Here is a 16,762-nt window from a genome sequence, read left to right as displayed (position 1 = left end):
GAGATAGAAGGATAGAAACTGTAAGAGGGCAGTTTGGAAATCAAAGATTTATGCCAGACTCAATCGATACCCTTTGAGATGTCAAGTGCAATGGCAAAGCTTTCACTAAAGTTCCAAAATGAGGATGACCAGGAGTCTGAAAGGTACGTGAGATCGCCAATGGGGAGTCCCTGATGGAAGCCATACTGATGATTAGAAAGAAGGTTATGATTGGAAAGATGCTTTAAAATTTTACTGTTAAGAACAGACTCAAAAACTTTTAAGACACAGGATGTTAAAGCAACTGGGCGACAGTTAGAGGGTTGGGAATGGTCACCCTTCTTTGGGACTGGCTGAATGAGAGCAAACTTCCAGCAAGAAGGAAAGGAACAAGGTGTTAGACAAAGGTGAAAGAGTTTACCTCAGCAGGGTGTATGCACGGAAGTACACTTCTTGAGGACAACAGGATGGACCCCATAAGGCCCGTATGCCTTGTTAGTACTGAGGCCAGCGATGGCAAAAAGGATGCGAAGATGTGTAATGGATGAAAGAGCTTATAGAGGCTGGGGGAGTGGACTTTCTGACCACTACTTGGTGGTCAGAATAAAGATCCAAATAAGAAGGAGAAATAGAAGAAGGGAAGGACGGGAAGAAGGAGTATTTGTAAGGAGAGTAGAAAGGTTACAATGAGAAAAAGGCAGATTATAAGAGAGAAGTGGTGCAACGATTGGGCAAATATGAATTGGAGCAGATGGGAGATGTGGAAGGTGTGTGCAGGATATTCACAGAAGAAATATGTGCAGCATGTGATGTGGTGTGTGGGATGATGAGAAGATGGAGGGGGGTGCAAGGAACAGCGTGGTGGAATGAAGAAGTGAGACAGGCTGTGGCACAAAAGAAGAAAGCATACAATGAATGGATGACAAACAGGGGCATGGAAGAAGTTGAGAGGCGGAAGAGAGAGTTATATGTAGAAAGAAAGAGAGAGGTGAAAAGATTAGTAAAAGAGAGTAAGAGGAGAGTGGATGAGGAATTTGGAAGGAATTTGAGTGTAAAGTGGAGGGACTGTAAGAAAATGTTCTGGAAAGTGATGAAGAGAGTAAGACAGGGTGGAAGTGAAGTTAGCAGGGGAGTGAAAGATAAAAATGGTAGATTAATAGTGGAGAAGGGAGAAAAAGTGAGCAGATGAAGAGAACACTTTAAGGAATTGTTGAATATACAGGATGGAAGTAATGCAAGTATAAGTGGCTGGGGAATGGCTGGGAGAAGGAGGGAGGTGAGAAGACAGGAAGAAATCAGTAGGATAGAAGTTGTGGAAGCAATGAAGGAAGTTAAATTGGGGAAAGCCCCAGGAATTGATGGAGTGTGTGGTGAAATGCTGAAGCATGGGGGAGAGATAGTAGTAGAATGGATGTGGAAGATGTGAAGTTTGGCCTGGGAGGAAGGTTGAATCCCGGAGGATTGGAAGTCAGGTATAATTATTCCCTTGTATAAAGGAAAAGGAGAAAAAGTAGTGTGTGGTAATCATAGGGGCATTTGTCTTCTTAGTATAATAGGAAAAGTGTATGGTAAGATACTAATTGACAGAGTTAGAGAAAGAACAGAGGAATTAGTTGGAGAAGAACAGGGAGGCTATAGGAAGGGAAGAGGTTGTGCAAATCAGATATTCATTCTTAAATCTTCAGTGGAAAAGTTTCTAGAGAAGGGAAAGAAGTTGTAAGCAGCATTCAAAGTTTTGGAGCAAGCATATGACAAGTCAATAGACTAGGATTGTGGAAAGTATTAAGAATATATGGAGTTGATGGGAAGTTGTTGAATGCTGTGAAGAGTATGTATGATGGTGCTAAGGCCGCAGTGCGTGTGGATGGTGAACTGAGTGAATTTTTCTCTTTGAAGGTTGGGTTGAAACAGGGATGTGTCATGTCTCCATGGTTGTTCAATCTGTACATGGATGGGGTAATAACAGAGATACAAGGTAGGGTAATGGATGTTGGAGTGGCCCTGGTAGTGTTTGGAAACTCTCTGTACTGTTGTTTGCAGATGATACTGTGTTGTTGATTGAAGACAAAGGGGAGCTGCAAGGCTTGGTGGATGAGTCTGAGAGAGTGTGTAAGAAACGGAATCTAACGGTGAATGTAGGGAAGAGTAAAGTGATGGTCTTTGAGAGAGGTGAAGTCAGTGAATGTACAGCGAGGTTGGATGGTGAGGACTTGGAAAATGTGAAAGTACTTGGGTAGTGTGATGAGTAAGATGGAGGTTTGGAGGATGAAGTGCTTGAAAGGGTACAGGAGGGAAGAAAGGTTCCAGGTTCCTTGAAAGCAGTGATAAGAAGCAGGGAAGTGAGTATGGAAGTGAGAAAGTTACTACATGACAGTATTGTGATACCAACTCTAACGTATGGAAGTGAAGCTTGGACATTGTTGGAAGGACACAAGGCAAGAGTGAGAGCAGTGGAAATGAGATATTTAAGAGGAGCCTGTGGAGTCACATGGAGGGACAGGCTGACGAATGAGGATATAAAGAAGCGTTGTGCTGTGGATGTGGATGTGATAGGAAGCGTTAGAAGGAATACATTGAGGTGGTTTAGCCATGTGGAGAGGATGGAGGGTGAAAGACTGACGAAGAGAGTGTATGTGTGTGAGGTGGACGGGGGGAGAGGGAGGGAGAGGCCGAGGATGAGATGGAGGGATGGGGTGGAGCAGTATATGAGAGACGGGGGTGTGAGTTGGGAACAGGGCAGTGAAATGGCGGGGGACAGGGTGACGCGGATTCAATTTGTTTGTGGCCACCCCGAACGGGATTGAGGCATCTGGCAATAGATAGATAGATAGATGATGGCAGAAAATACACCAGCTAAAGAAATTTTATTGTCTGCCATGAGGACGTCAGAGGGGGGAGGTGATGGAGGAACAGCACTGGAATCATCTAAGATGGAACTGGAGGAGAAAGTGTGAGCAAAGAGATCTGCTTTATCAGTAGAAGAAATAGCTACAAAGCCATCAGAGTAGAAAAGAGGAGGGAAGGATGATGAGGTAAAGTTGTTAGAAAGGTTTTTGACGAGGTGCCAGGAGGAGCTAGAAGAATTCGAGTTGGAGAGTTGAGAGCATTTAGTACAGAAGAAATTATTTTTAGCATGGCGAAGAACAGACTTAGCATGATTCCAAGCAGAAACATTTTTAAAAATTTGATTCAGTGGTAGGTTCATTCCAGTACCTTTTATAGGCCTTCTCCTTGTTGTAGACAGCATTAGAACACGCGTGACTAAACCACGGTTTTCTTGCATTAGTCAGAGGATATGAGAAAGGAATGTATGCTTCCATGCCCGAGGGAATAACCTCTGTTATGCATGAGGCACACTCTGATGGCTCACGGCCATGGAAGCAATAATCATTCCACAGAAAATCAAAGAAATACTGACTGAGGGCCTCCCAATCAGCAGCTCCGAAACGCCACAACCGACATTTCTTTGGATGGTCCACAGACTGTACCAAAGTGATAGGACAGGTTAAGGTAATGAGGTTGTGATTGGAGGAGCCCAATGGAGAGGAAAGAGTAACAGTATTAGCTGAAGGATTAGTTGTGAGGAAGAGGTCAAGTATGTTGGAACTCTCTCCAAGGTGGTCAGGGATACGGGTAGGGTGCTGTATATGGGTTTGAGCACCCACACACATGGCCATAACCACTCTAACCAGCCACTCCCCAATCCTAAGCTTTCTCATTGCCCATTTCACCACCTCCCTAGGGACTCTGTCAACAGCCTTCTCCAAAAGAACAAAAACAAAATACAGATCCCTTTTCTTTCCAAGATATCTTTCCTTAAGTGTCGAACAATGAATATAGCACTAGTCATTCCTTTCACTGGCATAAACCCAAACTGCTTCTCATTAATATTCATCTTTCTCTAATCATTCCTTCTAGAACTCTCTCCATTACCATCAGCATCTGGTCCAAAAACTTCATGGCTCAATAATTTCCTCTTTTCAGAACATTACCCTTCCCCCTGTACACATTTACAATTACATTCTTCAGCCAATCATTTGGGACAACACATATAATCATATTTATAAGTCAGTAACTAACCCTACTCCCATATCTCCTGAGGCTTTCAACATTTCAGCAGTCAACCCTAACACATCTGCTTCCTTCCCCTCCTGCATGCTGCCTATTGCCCTGCTCACAGTAGCACTGTCAATCAAAGGACACCGGATCTGCTGGCTCCAAACCTTCCTTGTTCCAGTCAAACTCCTCATTCAACAACCAGCTGTTATGCTCTCTCCAGGCATCTCTAAGATCCCCACTGTTCACCACTATCTTTCCTTCATCATTCTTCACACACTGCTCACCTATGATATCTACATACAGTACTAAGAAACATCCTTCACGACTTGTAAAATCATCATTATCCGGATCTATTTCCCATTTAAGGATGGGGTGAGGTAATGTCCAAAACAAGGAAAAAGACGGCATTAAAGAAAAGAACTATCAACAGCTAGCCCAGTGCAATGAGTCACATACTCATTCAAACACATAAATCCTGGCTCCACCTCAAACCATGCACAGTACATATTATTTTTTGCATTTTTTCTTTATACTGTACATGTGTTTTTGACACACCTACCACTCCAAGTTAATCCTCTAACCACTAAGGTAAAAAAGAGAAATGTGTGGGGGGAGGTCAAACACTTGTAATATTCTCTGCCATACATATCTCATCCAACCAACTAAATTCCCGATGTCACTAACCGAGGAAAAATTACCACTCTTCACCAGATTATTTAATTTTAGACATCAAAGTCAGTCAACTAAACTCCATTCATTTTGTGTGCCCTCTGTGTCACTAAAAGGAAGGGAGAAATTATAACAACATTATTTTACTCACTGCTACATGGAAGAGAGGCTGTAATATAGTCAAATAGAATAAAAAATTGGTGGGCTGAGTTACCATCTCGGTTTTGGGACAGTTACTATTCTTTCCTTCCTTAAATATCAATGAGCTTTATTTTACATCCATTTCATGTACTTGTCCATCAAAACAAAAATAAATATATTCTGAGAAACATGTAACGATTCCCCGTTAAGAATTATTAGCTCGACACGGTTGAAGATCGTACGTTACGATCACAAACAATAACAAACTCACGTGTGTCTGCTGCACCGGTGGACCTGCCGTACAAAGATCATGGAAAACTGTTGCACAGAAAAATGGACAGTGTCTAGACTGAAGCTTTTCCTGAAGTCTAGAAGAATACCCTGTTCAGGGTACACCACCAGCGTGTTGTGTTGCTTTTTTATACGGTATTTTGGAGCCCTCAGCATCGTCAGATTTCGGCCGGCGGTCTTGTCTCTGCATGTTTTCGGCCTTAAACATTGTACGATTTTCATATGAAAAACTGTGCAGATTTTCTTCAGCATTTTGGAGATGAAGCATTGTTCTTCTAGAAAACAAAATTACAGTAGAAGTCCGATTTTTCGGCATCTATGGGACCAGGCAAGTGCCGAAATATCAAAATTGCCGAATTATCGAAAACCCTACCCACTCAGTACCTTATATGTTTCGGTGAACACTATCATCATTACTCATATATTACAAATGTGTTTGGAGAGAGTACTGTATACTGTTTGATACTGTACAATACTGTAATGAATACAGTACTATATTGTACATGAATATGAAAAATAAAGAAATTAGTGAACATACTGTATATAAATGTAATGGTACAGTAGGCCTACAAGTTCACATGCACTTACCTAAACTTATAGTAGGTTCCTTATTTACATATGTACAGCTCCGGACAGATGAAACGGCTACACCCCATCCACCAGCGACTTGGTTTGGGTCTCAGTGGTTCTGGTAACAGTTGCAGGTGGAGGAGGGGGGATGTGGGAGGGTGAGGAGGGGAGAAATGTGGGCGGAGTTATATAGGGGGTAGTGTGGGAGGGTGAAGAAGCAGCACAGTCTGGCTGGTGGGAGGGGGAGACGAATGGTTGGGTAGCGGAGACGAGAGTCTGCTGGAGGGTAAGACAGGTGAGTGTGATTAGATGAAAAGAAATTACAAAAAATGAATTATTATAATATCTGCTGCATATATTGCATTTTATCTACTAAATAAAAACACAGTCTATTATTCACCACCGTATTTGGGTATCCTACTCATTATTATTATCCTTTGGATATTAGGCAATAAATAAAGATATTGGACGGTCTTTCGGACCCGAACCAATTTTTTCATAACTTTTTTTTTCAGCTATTTCCGTATTCCTATTATCCCTCGTGCTTGAAGTCCCCCTTTTTATCACTTTCTCCTACGCCCTACATTTTTTTTTTGGCATAAGGCAGTTTAACTTTCTCTTTAAATAACCATATTTGTCAACAAATATTCCTTTCATTAATCTATTTAATTACCTTTTTTCTTTCAATATGCATTCGTCTAATAATGGGTGTTACACCTTAATTGGCGCCGCTATTTGACGTTTTGAATAAATTTGGTCTAAATTTACGCATATATTGCAGTCTCTCTCAAGTAGGCTGGCAACCTCACACATCCTCCCCCCTGCTTTCTCCTTCTCTCGCTACCCATTCCCTCCTTTCCTTTTGTAGTACTGTTTATCTATTCTTTCTCATATTTTTAACCTCATTCCTTCTTACAAACTTTTAGTGCCATAGGAATTTCTCCCTTATCACCTACAGTCCTACTACATGAAAGTGGAAAAAACTGCCATCGGGAAAAGAATAACTGGAAATTTATGGCGAAGGTTACGATAGTAGTTATTTAGAATGAAAGTGTTGGCAGATACGCATTCTTTACGTGATTATCGCAGCCACAGCATTTCGCCTTCATAAAACAGAAGGACTATAGGTTTCATGCATTACCTCCTTACGTCCAGCATTCCTGTGCAGAACGCCATGTATAACACATTAAGGACCACAAGGACAGTACTGGTAGTCATCGTGATTCTCATGAATCTCTCCATAGGCTATTGAAAACAGTGCTTTATGCTCAACTTCAGAATTATGTTCTCATCATGGCAATAATAGGCAAAGATAATAAAAACAATATATACAACCAATATATATATATATATATATATATATATATATAGGATCATGTCTTTAATTTCTTCAGGTTACATGTGCTTGTGTGAGCTGGTTACACCCTTGAGACTGCAGCACGAAGGCAGATTGAGCTTTGTTGTATAATAAATGATAATTTGGTTGTATATATTGTTTTTATTATCTTTGCCTATTATTGCCATGATGAGAACATAATTCTGAAGTTGAGCATAAAGCACTGTTTTCAATAGCCTATGGAGAGATTCATGAGAATCACGATGACTACCAGTACTGTCCTTGTGGTCCTTAATGTGTTATACATGGCGTTCTGCACAGTAATGCTGGACGTAAGGAGGTAATGCATGAAACCTATAGTCCTTCTGTTTTATGAAGGCGAAATGCTGTGGCTGCGATAATCACGTAAAGAATGCGTATCTGCCAACACTTTCATTCTAAATAACTACTATCGTAACCTTCGCCATAAATTTCCAGTTATTCTTTTCCCGATGGCAGTTTTTTCCACTTTCATGTAGTAGGACTGTAGGTGATAAGGAGAAATTCCTATGGCACTAAAAGTTTGTAAGAAGGAATGAGGTTAAAAATATGAGAAAGAATAGATAAACAGTACTACAAAAGGAAAGGAGGGAACGGGTAGCGAGAGAAGGAGAAAGCAGGGGGGAGGATGTGTGAGGTTGCCAGCCTACTTGAGAGAGACTGCAATATATGCGTAAATTTAGACCAAATTTATTCAAAACGTCAAATAGCGGCGCCAATTAAGGTGTAACACCCATTATTAGACAAATGCATATTGAAAAAAAAAGGTAATTAAATAGATTAATGAAAGGAATATTTGTTGACAAATATGGTTATTTAAAGAGAAAGTTAAACTGCCTTATGCCTAAAAAAAATGTAGGGCGTAGGAGAAAGTGATAAAAAGGGGGACTTCAAGCACGAGGGATAATAGGAATACGGAAATAGCTGAAAAAAAAAGTTATGAAAAAATTGGTTCGGGTCCGAAAGACCGTCCAATATCTTTATTTATTGCCTAATATCCAAAGGATAATAATAATGAGTAGGATACCCAAATACGGTGGTGAATAATAGACTGTGTTTTTATTTAGTAGATAAAATGCAATATATGCAGCAGATATTATAATAATTCATTTTTTGTAATTTCTTTTCATCTAATCACACTCACCTGTCTTACCCTCCAGCAGACTCTCGTCTCCGCTACCCAACCATTCGTCTCCCCCTCCCACCAGCCAGACTGTGCTGCTTCTTCACCCTCCCACACTACCCCCTATATAACTCCGCCCACATTTCTCCCCTCCTCACCCTCCCACATCCCCCCTCCTCCACCTGCAACTGTTACCAGAACCACTGAGACCCAAACCAAGTCGCTGGTGGATGGGGTGTAGCCGTTTCATCTGTCCGGAGCTGTACAATAGAAGGGGTTGATTGGAGTCTGCTACTGCTGGAAGAAGTCCACATCTTATGTGTACGCTTCTTGCTAACACCAGTTAACTTTCCACACGTGGAGGCCATTTTCAAAGCACGCAGATGTTTATACTGTTAACAACACACGGCTGGTCCACTCAGGTGTTACAAAGCTCCTGTCTGATGTTACGGTGCTTACAGCACACTGGAATTGTAATTTCAGAGGTATTTCGGTACGAAGTTCACAAAGCACACAGAAGAATCAAGAGAAGTCGGCAGCAGCACGGCAACAACTCGGAAGAATGGCGAAACAGATTCTCTTTCCCATGCTAGACTCACTACATGTTTGTCCTCTCTTTATGCTATAGGAGAAAGAGCTAGCCTCTGAGCTTCATGGCAGTGGTAGACTCGTTCCATCAATTTCACTATCTCACTCACTAAGGCGGGTAAAGGCGGGTAGCTAGCTGGCGAGCCTCATGGAGAATTTCAAGACTGACGAAAAAAATCGGAGAATCTGCCGAACGATCGGAGATTTTCGTAAATGGGACTATTTCTCAAAACTGCCGAAATGTCAGATTTGCCGGGGAATTGGATGCCGAAATATTGGACTTTTACTGTATATGGGTTCAAACAAAAGGTGCAGCTAGAGACTTGTAAATATGTGATAAATGCTGTCAAACCCGGTGTCCTTTCACGGCTTCTATAGTAACGTTTTCCTGCATTTACCACATTAAAGCATATCTAGGAAAGAATAATATCATGAAGAGCTTACATACAGTATATCAATAACTATCACAGGAGAGATTTTTATAGATATTTGACTTCTGTGGTCTCTGCATGAGTAGTCCGACTTCCATATTGAACTAGCTGGTGATCAGTGGCAACTCTTGAGTTAGTGATGGTGGGAATTACCTGTCCATTCCCTTGCTTCATCATATACCTTCCTTTCCTTCACACCCATTTTCCATACACATCTTAATTACACCCATAACCTCAAAAAAATACCATCTAGGTAACAACACTTCTACCCTAATATCAACAGACTTCCTTACTCTACACATTTCACAAATTACATGACAGTATTTCTTATCCTTCCCACTCTATACATTCTACATATGATCCTCAATAACTCCACTTCCATTATTCTGATTCCGACTTTTCGTTTTCATGTCATGGCAAGGTCTCACATCTGTACGTTAATATGGACACTAATATTTCTCCATGCAATCCTATTGCATGACATGAAAGCCAAGAAGGTGGAAGGATACCATAAGAGGATGTGTGAATACACAATGTGTGGAATTCAAGGAAGCAAAACAAATGACAGACAGATAGGGATGGATAAAGTGAGATGAAAATGACTAGGGTTGCCCCCCCCCCCACCTATTTTTTCCATCTTCAAAGTCATCAGAATGGTCTGTATCTCAGAGGCTTTAAAAGGTGCAGTTGTGTATAGATCATTTGGTCTGTGAAGTTAAAAAAACAAGGCTTGATGATTAAATTGATGGGTGGTGCATTTTACTGCGTAGACTGAGTTTTCCAGCTTTTGTACTTTCCTGTTCCTGTTTCTGAATCCCTCCCACCCTACGTAATAGAAGCAATTAGGGAGGTGGTGATGGTTTGGTTCAAGAAGTAATCTGTTGTCCAAAAAGACAGATGAAACCAGGCTAGGGCAGGGGATAGGTTATTTGAATTTTGTTAAAACAATCTTTACCAATTTTCAACAAGACCCACTGACATATCGTAAAAAAAACACTTTTGCTAATACCAACACATTAGTCTAGAACAAGATGGTCCTACCATGTATTCAATATGGACAATAGGTATTGGTACTGATGCTGTCACATGTAAAGGTGTGTACAGGTAGGAGGACTCCTGTTCCTCATGGAACAGGCTATAAAGTTTATGGCCATAGATGAACGCACACACAAAAAAGGATGACAATAGCAACAGCAATGACAATGGTAATGGCAATCACTCCTATCATCATCATCAGGGTGATTTATTTATTTTTTTTTTTTTAATTTATTTATTTTTTTTTAATGTGTCTGACTGGGCAAAGGCTTCAGGTCCTAACCCAAGGCCCAGTAGTCCTTCTACGCACCTCTACTTCAGCGTTAACACCCACCATTCATACTGAATATGTGCTAGGGCTGTCTCATACACAACTGGTGCACTGGTATTAGCGGGGGTATTTTTACACGTCTTCTGGTAGATCAGTAAAGTCTGCTTTTATGAAATTCAAACCCTTAAACTGTTCCCTGCCCCAGCCAGGATTTGATCCTGGCTCCATTAGGTCTGCAGGCTGCCACTCAATTTCAGACACCGCCTCCCCTAGAATAGGAAGTGACTTAACATGGGATTAATAAAGCTGAATCATCAACTTTCGTAACTAACCTAGTTTTATATTTTGGAGATTCCTGTGTGGTGTGTGAGGTGCGATACAGGCAACAAGCGTCAGCTGTGAGACGTGGATGTGATCGTGCCGCAACCACAAGTGACCGTGTGAGGGAGCCCCGCCGTTCACTTTCCCATGCTCGCACCTCACTACGCACCCGGGATGCTGCAATCTGAAGCAAATACATTTTTATAGAGCATCAATTATTGATTATTGTAGCTCAAACATTACTCATAAAATGTGACTTTTAATCAAAGTTTGGACCTAGTGACTGACAAAGCTGATACAACAGAGCTTTGACAAACATTAACTCCTAAAAGATTGGTGTCCGCATATGCTGTCCGAGGGTACTAGGGCCAAAAACACAGGTGTCTGCATATGCAGTCAAGCCCCCCCCCCCACACCCCGAAATCCACCCCACCCACCCTCCCTCCCTTCCACCACACCCACACACACCCCTACCATCCCCCCACCACCCTCCCTCCCTTCCACCACACACACCCCTACCATCCCCCCACCACCCTCAAACCCCCACTGTCCCCCAACCTCCCTACTGCCCCTTACCACCCCAAACCCCCACCACCTTCCAAACCCCCCTACTGCCACCCTCCCCACCCCCAATCCCCCACACACCCCTCATAACCCCCCATCTCCCCAATCACTTCACCACCACCCTCCACTCCCCCACCATCCCCCCTAACCCCCACCCTCTACTGCCCATCTCCTACCACAACCCACTGCCTCCTACCCCAACCCATTGCCCCCTACCATGCCCTACCCCTACCCTCATCCCCATCTCCAACCCCTGCACCCCTACCTCCCAAAACCCCCACACCTCCCAAACCACCCTACCACTCCAATCCACAAACCCCCCACTCCCTATCCATCCCCCACCCCCCACTCCCCACCCCTACCTATCATCCCCCACCCCCCACTCCCCACCCCTACCTATCATCCCCCTACCCCCACATCCACCCCCACTCCCCTCCCCACCCCCCAAATCCCACCCCCACCTCCTTCAACCACCCATCCCCCCCCTCTGCACAACCATCCAACCTTCCACTCCCTCCCCAACCCCAACCACCATCACCCACAAACCCCCCCACCATATCGCACCCACTGATTATGCCCCTCCTGAGCATGTCGAAACATTCCGATGCCTTTCTATTAACCCCTTAACAGCGGGGCGTCACTTTCGTGACGCTCGGGAGCAAGGGATCATACCTCGGGGCGTCACTTTTGTGATTCTGTGTTATTTTGAATTTGCCCGGACTATCAAGTGGTGGCTTGTATCATCTATCAGTGCTACCCATGTCCAGCTATACTCAGTTCTGCTAATGTCACCTGTACTCCCATCCACTGTTGACAATTTAGCCATTTTTCTCCTGTCCTTGACTCCCCCCTTCCTTACCTCCCCTCCATTACCCTCTCCTCCCGCCTGACCAGCTGCACTGCGCTACACAAATCCTGGACGGATTTTTCCACTCATTTGATCCATTGAAATGTGCCCTTTGCCCTATTCTTATACAAAATAATATACTGTATAAAAGAAAGAGAAAAGGTAATTGATACAGTCATACATCTGGAATGGGCTAATTATCACCTGGCAATACCTCACATGCACTCGTTCACTAATTTTCCCTGTTTATTTACCCCTTGAAATATGCCGTATGACCTGTTCTCATGAAAAAAAATATATAAGAATGGAAGGGAGAAGCCTAAGTGATATTTACATTCACCTGGAACTACTTAATTTATTATGTATTGTTTAGATTTCCTGCCAATCATTTCACAGCGTACATATTAGCAGCTGTCACCACGCTAACATTGGCAACCCTTCACTGCCCCTAGGCCACAGCATTCAGCTTACTGTCGTCTTTCAAGGTGAAACCACGTCAGATTCGCGCCTGTCCAATTCCGCCGCTTTTTAGCCCTCTCCTAAGGGCCCTGTGACCTCTACCCCTACTAAACCTCGTGTGGGAAGGGGTAAAGGGCTAAGTGACTCTGCTGTGGAACGTGAACTGGCTAATTTATCAATGACAATGATGGACAGTGACTACGATTTTTCTGGTGACTCCAAAACAGTGCAAGTGGAAATGTAAATAATGTGTAAACAGCAAGTGAAAGCAATGAATGTAAATATATCTGAACAGCGGAAAATAGTTTTATAAGTCACTGGAAGTGACAGTGCATAACTTAGTGTAAATAAAATAGAAATGTCTATCTATTGCCAGACACCTCAATCCCATTTGGGGTGGCCACAAACAAATCGCCTCCACGTCACCCTGTCCCCCGCCATTTCACTGCCCTGCTCCCAACTCACACCCCCCTCTCTCATATACCTCTCCACCCCATCCCTCCATCTCATCCTCAGCCTCCCCCTCCATCTTCCCCCCTCCACCTCACTCACATACACTCTCTTTGTCAGTCTTTCACCTTCCATCCTCTCCACATGGCCAAACCACCTCAGTGTGTTCCTCATAACACTTCCTATCACATCCACATCCACACCACAACGCTCCTTTATATCCTCATTCGTCAGCCTGTCTCTCCATGTGACTCTACAGGCTCCTCTTAAATAACTCATTTCCACTGCTCTCACTCGACTTGTGTCCTTCCAACAATGTCCAAGCTTCACTTCCATACGTTAAGAGTTGGTATCACAATACTGTCATGTAGTAACTTTTTCACTTCCATGCTCAATTCCCTGTTTTTTATCACAGCTTTCAAGGAACCAGCAACCTTTCTTCCCTGCTGTACCCTTTCAAGTACTTCACCCTCCAAACCTCCATCTTTACTCATCACACTACCCAAGTACTTAAACGTACTCAAATTTTCCAATTCCTCACCATCCAACCTCGCTGTACATTCACTGACTTCACCTCTCCCAAAGACCATCACTTTACTCTTCCCTACATTCACCTTTAGATCCCGTTTCTTACACATTCTCCCAAACTCATCCACCAAGCCTTGCAGCTCCCCTTCGTCTTCACTTAACAACACAGTATCATCTGCAAACAACAGTACAGGGAGTTTCCAAACACTATCCTCTCTCACCTGGGCCACTCCAACATCCACTACCCTACCTTGTACCTCTTTGATTACCCCATCCATATACAGATTGAACAACCATGGAGACATGACACATCCCTGTTTCAACCCAACCTTCAAAGAGAAAAATTCACTCAGTTCACCATCCACATGCACTGCAGCCTTAGCACCATCATAAATACTCTTCACAGCATTCAACAACTTCCCATCTACTCCATATATTCTTAATACTTTCCACAATCCTTGTCTATCCACCACCATCCACATGCACTGCAGCCTTAGCACCATCATAAATACTCTTCACAGCATTCAACAACTTCCCATCTACTCCATATATTCTTAATACTTTCCACAATCCTTGTCTATCCACCCTGTCATATGCTTTCTCTAAATCCATGAAAGCCGCATACAACTTCTTTTCCTTCTCTAGAAACTTTTCCACTAAAGATCTAAGAATGAATATCTGATCTACACAACCTCTTCCCTTCCTAAAGCCTCCCCGTTCTTCTCCAACTAATTCCTCTGTTCTTTCTCTAACTCTGTCAATAAGTATCCTACCATACACTTTTCCTATTATACTAAGAAGACAAGTGCCCCTATGATTACCACACAATTCTTTTTCCCCTTTTCCTTTGTACAAGGGAATATTTATACCTGACTTCCAATCCTCCGGGACTCTTCCTTCTTCCCAGGCAAATCTTCACATCTTCCACATCCATTCTACTACTATCTCTCCCCCATGCTTCAGCATTTCACCACACACTCCATCAATTCCTGGGGCTTTCCCCAATTTAACTTTCTTCATTGCTTCCACAACTTCTATCCTACTGATAGAAATGTAAATAATGTAAATAAAATAGAGAATGTAAACAGAAATGTAAATAAGCAGTAATATAAGAATACGAGTATAAATATTACAAGTAATGAAAGTGAAAGTGAAAGTTTCGCTCTAGCATGTATAACTACTGGGAGTAATGAATGCGAAAGTGACAGCTTTGCTCTCTATGCTAGTTTACAGAACAAGAAAGTGAATGCCTGGGGTGAAAATAAACTACTAGTACAGATAGAAACTTACGGATAAATATTGTATATATAAATAAGTGTAATAAAGTACTAGGAATATAAAGTGTGAGCGTGTTTATAAAAAATAAATGACAGCCCCGCCTCAGAATACCATCGGGGAACCAGCACGGGAGGAAAGCTCGTATACGCTCGTAATTTACAGTGCTTTCACAGTTTTTTTTTTTTTAATATGGATTCCAAACTACTTGAAATTCATAGAACAGTGTTTGTAGTTATAATATCAGGAAGGGGTAACCATATTACGGGGTATTGGGAAGTGTAAAGTGAAGACTTCGTTACCCAACTTCAGAAGTCTCCACAAGTCCTAATGTAGACAACAAAGGCTCAGCAAACATCCCAGCAGAAAGCTGAATGTATGTCTATCTAACTATCTATTGCCAGACACCTCAATCCCGTTTGGGGTGGTCACAAACAAATCGCCTCCACGTCGTCCTGTCCCCCGCCATTTCACTGCCCTGCTCCCAACTCACACCCCCCTCTCTCATATACCTCTCCACCCCATCCCTCCATCTCATCCTCGGCCTCCCCCTCCCTCTTCCCCCCTCCACCTCACTCACATACACTCTCTTCGTCAGTCTTTCACCCTCCATCCTCTCCACATGGCCAAACCACCTCAGTGTGTTCCTCATAACACTTCCTATCACATCCACATCCACACCACAACGTTCCTTTATATCCTCATTCGTCAGCCTGTCTCTTCATGTGACTCCACAGGCTCCTCTTAAATAACTCATTTCCACTGCTCTCACTCTTGACTTGTGTCCTTCCAACAATGTCCAAGCTTCACTTCCATACGTTAGAGTTGGTATCACAATACTGTCATGTAGTAACTTTCTCACTTCCATGCTCACTTCCCTGTTTCTTATCACTGCTTTCAAAGAACCAGCAACTCTTCTTCCCTGCTGCACCCTTTCAAGCACTTCACCCTCCAAACCTCCATCCTTACTCATCACACTACCCAAGTACTTAAACATACTCACATTTTCCAATTCCTCACCATCCAACCTCGCTGTACATTCACTGACTTCACCTCTCTCAAAGACCATCACTTTACTCTTCCCTACATTCACCTTTAGATTCCGTTTCTTGCACACTCTCTCAAACTCATCCACCAAGCCTTGCAGCTCCCCTTCGTCTTCACCCAACAACACAGTATCATCTGCAAACAACAGTACAGGGAGTTTCCAAACACTATCTTCTCTCACCAGGGCCACTCCAACATCCACTACCCTACCTTGCCCCTCTTTTATTACCCCATCCATGAACAGATTGAACAACCATGGAGACATGACACATCCCTGTTTCAACCCAACTTTCAAAGAGAAAAATTCACTTAGTTCCCCATCCACACGCACAGCAGCCTTGGCACCATCATACATACTCTTCACAGCATTCAACAACTTCCCATCTACTCCATATATTCTTAAATACTTTCCACAATCCTTGTCTATCCACCCTGTCACATGCTTTCTCCAAATCCATGAAAGCTGCATACAACTTCTTTCCCTTCTCTAGAAACTTTTCCACTAAAGATCTATGAAAGAATATCAGATCTACACAACCTCTTCCCTTCCTAAAGCCTCCCTGTCCTTCTCCAACTAATTCCTCTGTTCTTTCTCTAACTCTGTCAATAAGTATCCTACCATACACTTTTCCTATTATACTAAGAAGACAAATGCCCCTATGATTACCACACACTTCTTTTTCCCCTTTTCCTTTGTACAAGGGAATAATTATACCTGACTTCCAATCCTCCGGGACTC

At 42.8% G+C, this 16,762-nt stretch overlaps 1 protein-coding gene across 1 annotated transcript in view; it reads right to left on the bottom strand.

Annotated features, from left to right (window-relative positions):
- Positions 1-16,762, bottom strand: part of LOC145419206 (uncharacterized) — a 289,310-nt gene that overhangs the window by 127,710 nt on the left and 144,838 nt on the right. The window contains exon 7 of the mRNA XM_080287441.1: positions 10,865-11,037. Coding sequence (XP_080143567.1) covers positions 10,865-11,037 — 173 coding nt within the window. The remainder of the gene's footprint in view (positions 1-10,864; positions 11,038-16,762) is intronic.

Source organism: Coenobita brevimanus, chromosome 14, assembly GCF_032717465.1.
Source record: "Coenobita brevimanus isolate Jiangsu-jjx chromosome 14, ASM3271746v2, whole genome shotgun sequence".
Classification (NCBI taxonomy): Eukaryota; Metazoa; Arthropoda; class Malacostraca; order Decapoda; family Coenobitidae; genus Coenobita; species Coenobita brevimanus.
Note: the sequence above shows the minus strand (reverse complement) of the source record. Positions and strands in the feature narration are given on the sequence as shown.